Source organism: Ovis canadensis, chromosome 1 (assembly GCF_042477335.2).
Source record: "Ovis canadensis isolate MfBH-ARS-UI-01 breed Bighorn chromosome 1, ARS-UI_OviCan_v2, whole genome shotgun sequence".
NCBI classification, from domain to species: domain Eukaryota; kingdom Metazoa; phylum Chordata; class Mammalia; order Artiodactyla; family Bovidae; genus Ovis; species Ovis canadensis.
Genome location: NC_091245.1, coordinates 111764197 through 111771126, shown reverse-complemented (window position 1 = coordinate 111771126; position 6930 = coordinate 111764197). Strand labels below are relative to the sequence as shown.

General features: G+C 39.5%; 1 protein-coding gene across 1 annotated transcript; it reads left to right on the top strand.

Annotated features, from left to right (window-relative positions):
- The first annotated feature begins 43 nt into the window (after positions 1-43).
- On the top strand, positions 44-2757 carry PIGM (phosphatidylinositol glycan anchor biosynthesis class M). Its single transcript, XM_069577455.1, has one exon. It carries the CDS (start codon positions 287-289, stop codon positions 1556-1558), a length of 1272 nt encoding a protein of 423 aa, XP_069433556.1. The 5' UTR covers positions 44-286; the 3' UTR covers positions 1559-2757.
- The last annotated feature ends 4173 nt before the right edge of the window (positions 2758-6930 follow it).

Below are 6930 nucleotides of genomic sequence, written 5' to 3'. Positions count from 1 at the left end.
AAAGTCGCCTATCCCAAAGACCGGAAATCCCGCCTTCGCCGGAGAAGGACCGGAAGCGAGACAGCCAGTACAGAAGGCAGTTCTGCCGCAGGGGCCGCTGAGAATCCAGCCCCTGGTATGTGGCCGGAAGCAGGACGGGGGCGGATCTTCCTGCCGGAAGTTGTTTTCGATTGGCCGCCTAGCTGATAGATGTGCAGGCATTCTGAAGCGAGGAACCGAAGCGAGGATTAAACATTCCGGGGCAGTTTGAGTGCTGGCAACTGAGCTGCTGTGGTGCCGTCAGATCATGAGCCCGACCACACACTGGGGAGATAAGTTCCTGAATCTGCGGGTTCCCCCCGCTGGGGTATTTGTTGTGGCCTTCCTTGCCCGAGTGGCCCTGATTTTCTATGGGGTCTTCCAGGACCGGACCCTGCTAGTGAGGTATACAGACATCGACTACCAGGTTTTCACGGACGCCGCGCGTTTCGTCACGGAGGGGCGCTCCCCCTACCTCAGGGCGACATACCGGTACACTCCTCTGTTGGGGTGGCTACTCACTCCCAACATCTATCTCAATGAACTGTTTGGAAAGTTTCTCTTCATCAGCTTCGACCTCCTCACCGCCTTCCTCCTATACCGGCTACTGCTTCTTAAGGGGCTGGGTCGCCGCCAGGCTTGCGGGTACTGTGTCTTTTGGCTTCTTAATCCCCTACCTATGGCGGTGTCCAGCCGAGGCAATGCGGACTCGATTGTCGCCTCCCTGGTGCTTATGACCCTGTACCTAATAGAAAAAAGACTCGTCGCGTGTGCCGCTGTATCCTATGGTTTCGCAGTCCACCTGAAGATGTATCCGGTGACCTATATCCTTCCCATTGCCCTCCACTTGCTTCCGGAGCGCGACAGTGATGAAGGTCTCCGTCAATCCCGATATTCTTTCCAGGCTCGTTTGTACGAATTCCTGAAAAGGTTGTGTCATCGGGCTGTGCTGCTCTTCGTAGCAGTTGCTGGACTCACGTTTTTTGCCCTGAGCTTCGGTTTTTATTACAGATATGGTTGGGAGTTTTTGGAGCACGCCTACCTTTATCACCTGACCAGGCGGGATATCCGACACAACTTCTCTCCGTACTTCTACATGCTTTATTTGACCGCAGAGAGCAAGTGGAGTTTTTCCTTGGGAATTGCCGCATTCCTGCCGCAGTTCATCTTACTTTCAGCAGTGTCTTTCGCCTATTACAGAGACCTTGTCTTTTGCTGTTTTCTTCATACATCAATTTTTGTGACATTTAACAAAGTCTGCACCTCCCAGTACTTTCTTTGGTACCTCTGCCTCCTGCCTCTTGTGATGCCACTAGTGAGAATACCTTGGAGAAGAGCTGTGGTTCTCCTGATGTTATGGTTCATCGGGCAGGCCTTGTGGCTGGCTCCTGCTTATGTTCTTGAGTTTCAAGGAAAGAACACCTTTCTGTTTATCTGGTTAGCCGGTTTGTTCTTCCTCCTTATCAACTGTTCCATCCTCGTTCAAATCATTTCCCATTACAAGGAGGAACCCCTGACAGACAGAACCAAATATGACTGATATGCTCCAATCCTTCTGCGACTTGGATTCTGATTGTTCTGAATGGATCAGAGAGAGCTTTGGAGAAATTTTTTTTGAACATCCTAAGCACTCTAGTGAAAGTTCAGTTTGGAGCATAAAACTATTCCAACAAATTTTAATGAATGTTTGCTTACTTATAGAGGGCTCAATGATTGAGTTTCACCCTTTGGGAAATCTCAGGACTCATTCATCCGGGACATGATGGGAAGTAAAGGTTCAGTTCAGTTTAGTTCAGTCGCTCAGTCGTGTCCAACTCTTTGCGACCCCATGAATTGCAGCACACCAGGCTTCCCTGTACATCACCAAAATTCACCCAAACTCATGTCCATTGAGTCTGTGATGTCATCCAGCCATCTCATCCTCTGTCATCCCCTTCTCCTCCTGCCCCCAATCCCTCCCAGCATCAGGGTCTTTTCCAATGAGTCAACTCTTCGCATGAGGTGGCCAAAGTATTGGAGTTTCAGCTTTAGCATCAGTCCTTCTAAAGAACACCCAGGACTGATCTCCTTTAGAATGGACTGGTTGGATCTCCTTGCAGTCCTCTTGTTTGAAAATGGAAGGGCTAATGAAATAATCAGATACTAAAAGGTTTTTGTAGAAAGGATAGAGGAATACAGTCAAGATATGAAATCTAAGCCAGTATTTTTTACAGTTATACTGTGGTACTGTCTGAAACTGTCTTTTATCCCCCACTTTTTTGTTCTAAGGCTTTCCTGATAACTGTGAAAACTCAAAATGTTCCTAAAGTATAGCTTTTAGATATAAAGTGTTAAGTAATACTACTGAGGTTGGGAAAGTTAATTCTGTATTAAAAGTGGGGGCTTAGAAGATAAAGAATGGAAGAATTTAAATTATAGTTATGTTTCATATATTTGTTTTATAACTTAGTTTTTCAGCACTTAATTCTAGTGGTATTAGTTTACTGTTTGGTTTTATACAAAAAGGATTAAATTTAAATTTATCCATCTTGGCACTTCCCTGGTAGTCCAGTGGTCAAGAATCCACTTTGTAATGCAGGGGACTTGGGTTTGATCCCTGGTTAGGGAACTGAGATCCCACATGCCACGGAGCAATTAAGCCCATGTGCCACAACAAAAGAATGAAGATCTCGCATGCTGCAAATAACACCCCGTGCGGCCAAATAAATATAAATAAATATATATTTTTAAAAAGATAAATTCATTCATCTTTAAACTTCTCAACGTTTTAAAATAGCATCTTGCTTTTGATGTTTGAGGTCACATACTGTTATGACATTTTAGAACTCACTTTTGTCTCTTTTTAATTTTCTAATTGCTAGAAAAGACTTTTGATACAGAATATAAGTTAATCAAGTATTATCAGTGTTGTTAAAATGATTAGAGATTTTAGGTGATAAAAAAATCATTAATAGGCATTTACCAGCTTAAAAATACCTCACTTATGAAAATTTTATGATAGAAATGCAGACCTGCATAGGAGGCTCCTAAAAAGTATAAGAAGCATTCTAATAGCCATTAGTCTTTTAGACCAGGAAATTGACGGAGAGATTGTGAAAATGGGCTTTAGCCAGATGCACTTTCCTTATTACTCTTAATTTTCTAGGAAAAAAATGCTTTGTGAGTTTCAAACAAGCAAGCTAAAAAAAACCAACCCATCTAGACTGGGGACTCCCTAACACTCTAAATGTATTAGCAATGAGTGAGTTTGGTTTTATGATTTTGATAGTAAAAGATGAGTAATGTGACAACATTGTTCTTTCACTAAAACCAAAAAACTGCAGAGGAAGTAGTATATTTCATGTCAGTTCAAGCCTAAAAATGTCTGAAAATAAGATGTCTGTAGACAGGTCATAATTAAGAATGCTATTATTGGCAGCACTTCTTAAATAGATACCTTTTACAACCCACCATTAAAAAGAAAGAGTACTTCTCTGGTGGTTCAGTGGATAAGACTCTGTCCTTCAAATGCAGGGCTGAGTTCCATCCCTGGCCAGGGAGCTAGATCCCACATGCCGCAACTAAAGGTCCCATGTGCTGAAACTAAAACCTGGCAGAATGGAGCCAAATAAATATTAAAAAAAGAAGAAGAAGGGGAGAATGGGTGACTTTGCATGGGCTGCTGTTTGGATGAAAGTAGTGGAGAGAATTAATTGTTGAGGACAGAGACCTTTCTTGTAACAGTCTCATATGCAACATTAACGTTTGTATATGACTGTTCAATAGTGGCCTTCCAGCCATAGCAGTCTTAATTTTTTTTTTTCTTCATCCTTTTATAATAATAATTAAAAAAAATTTTTTTTCCTGGTAGAACTGGGAGGGAAAGGGTATCAGAAATAGATTTCCAATATCTCAATATAATTGGTTTTTTGGTATGTTTAATAGTCACAAGTGTATTTACTTATTCATTTCTTTTTTACTTTAACATTCTTTGTTGTGCCTTACTCTTCATATTTACATTGAAATTGCTAAATAATACTCTATCATATGAATGTTCACATTATAAATGCATCATAAGAGTAAACATTTTCCACATTTTAAATTACCTTAACATTCTTAGAAATCAGTGGGGTTCTGTTGGGATTTTGGAGGGAATTTCATCAGCAAATCCTGCCTTACAAGAAATTCTCTACCAAAGAACTACAGGAATTTCTTAGAAGATGCTGAAAGTGTTCTTTTATGCTACAAGTCATTTAGTAAATTAACTCAAGAAAAGATCTTATTTGATCTCTTGGGCTTTTAAATTTTTTTCATTTGTTTTTGTTTTTTGGTTTTGTAAAATTTCTTGTCTTCTCATATGAAGTCCTTTGGTTTCATTGTTAATCCTATTATAACACTTTAAAATTGAACAGCACTTTGGATTTTTTCCTATATAATACTTTTTGTTCTTATGCCACCCTTTAAGATCAATATACCCATTTATAGATAAACATTAATTATTAACATGTGAAGGATGCTTCTCAAGATGGTGTGTGTTCTAAACAGAGGGACTGCATGACTTATTTTCTTCTGTGTTTGCCTTAATGTCTTCAAAATGTGGTCCCTAAATATCCCTAAAGTCCCTGAATTAGGTCCATTGGAAAGGACCTCTTTCTTAAAACCATATTCTTCAGTTACTGACTTCTCATCACCTTGCTGAATGACTCTGAGTGACAACATGGTTTCAAAAGCTTTGCAGTACTTGTCTTTTAGTTAATTCACTTGTTGAATATATTACTGAATATATTACTTCTCCAGCTGTTTTCTGTTGTACCACCCTTACCTCAACCATCTGTGCAATGAGTAGAAATGGAAAAGATGGAAACCTTCATGTGGGACAGGCCTTAAAAGCAATTTCTTGTTTGTTTCCCCCCTCCTCATACCCAGTGCTTTACCATGAACAGTTTTAAACATTATCCATATGCCTACCATATTTAAGTTCAACAACTTTTGCCATGCTTGCTTTATTTACATACAATTTTTTCCTGAACCACACAAAGTTGAAAACATCATTGAACTTTACCACTAAGTACATCAGCATGCATTGCGTAAAAATACTCTTCCTGTAAAACTATTATATTGTTACCTAATATAATTTTGCATCCTGTCCATTTTCAAGTTTCTTCAATTATTTTGTGTTTAATTTTAAAGAATAGACATTCTTGGATCTCAAAGATTCTCTGAAAGAGATGAGAAATAATCCATAATTAGGAAGTTTGGATCTTTCCCTGTTCTTGAAAGCAAAGTGTAAACTAAGGGATTTACCTTCTATCAAAGTCGACCGAACAATTCTTTTGTGCAGATCTTTCTGTCTTCCTCCTAAGAAAATGCAGGGCAGTAATCATCCCTAATAAGTTTTCCAAATAAAAGATTACATGTTTAGATTTTTTTTGGCTGGGCCATGAGCCTTGAGGGATCTCAGTTCCCTGATCAGAGATTGCACCTGGATCACGACAGTGAAACAGAATCCTAACCACTAGGCCGCCAGGAATTACCCGTGTGTAGATTCTTGATATCTACTTCTCTCTTCCAACAAGTGATTAACTGATTTTATATCTTGATGATAAGTTCTGGCTTTTCATGGCTAAATGATTCGGGGTACCTTTGCTGCCATATGTGGTTTCATTTAATTTTCACAGCAACACTTTAGAATTGATATTTGTGCTTCCATCTTATAGATGAATGAAGAAGCTCAAAGATTAAATGGCTTAGAAATAAATTACAGGGCTAGAATTTGAAGCACATTTTGCCAGACTACATGTCATAACCTTTCCACTATATTAGGCTTTGGGATTTTCCAAAGTGTCTAGATGCAACAGGTGGAGATTCTGGCAAAATAAATGAAACTCAGCACTACTCTCAACAATTGCCTTGCCAATCAATTTGTCCTTACTCTTTTATTTGCTTGAGGGGCAGTTCTCTTGCAGTTGGGCAAAAGTTTATGTCATTCCCCAACTTTAGTAATTCCAGACATTTAATAACCCCTTCCCACATCCAAACCCTCTCACCAAATTGTATAATTTCTTTGTTACTGCTGACTTTGTAATGTCCTTTCCCTCCATAGCCTGGTCTAAGAAGTTGATTTGCTGAGCCACATGTTAGTCTTCTATTTATAAATCAAAGATTTCCAAATTATTGTTAAATTCCTCTTGTTCTACAATGTACCTTCTGCAGAGTGCATTCATATGGTTAAAACTCATGTCCTATACTAAAAGTATAACAAAAGAAAACACAGATTTATATAGTTTAGGTTCAAATCCCAGTGTGTAACTTTGGACAGATTTCTTCTATCTAGATAAATTAGTTTTCCATCTGTGAATTGGGGATGATAATATAATCTTCATAGAATTGTTTGTAAGAATTAAGTGAGTTAATATACCCAAAGTGCTTATGCCCGCCTAGGACAAGCTGTTCCCCATCACTTCCCCAGGTTTCACATCTGTTTACAAGCCTTTAAAGAAGGAACTCTTTTTAGAATCTAGACTTGTCTTTTTCTCCCAATTTACTAGAATATAGGAAAAGAACCTGGATTTGTATTAAATAATTGTTTTCAGTTCAGTTCAGTTCAGTTCAGTTGCTCAGTCGTTTCCGACTCTTTGTGACCCCATGAATTGCAGCACGCCAGGCCTCCCTGTCCATCACCAACTCCCGGAGTTCACTCAGACTCACCTCCATCGAGTCAGTGATGCCATCCAGCCATCTCATCCTCTGTTGTCCCCTTCTCCTCCTGCCTCCAATCCCTCCCAGCAGCAGAGTCTTTTCCAATGAGTCTATCTGTTAACTTAAGCTATATTCCTTCTAATTTTGATCTGGTTCTCTGAGAAGATAGTAGTTATGTGTGAGAATGTATGCACAGGTTTTTCAGATTTCTGGTTCTGACCTGACAGTTTTGTA

What these genes read in the sequence shown, in the direction of transcription:
- PIGM (XM_069577455.1), top strand. Translation starts at nt 287, where the DNA reads ATGAGCCCGACCACACACTGGGGAGATAAGTTCCTGAATCTGCGGGTT.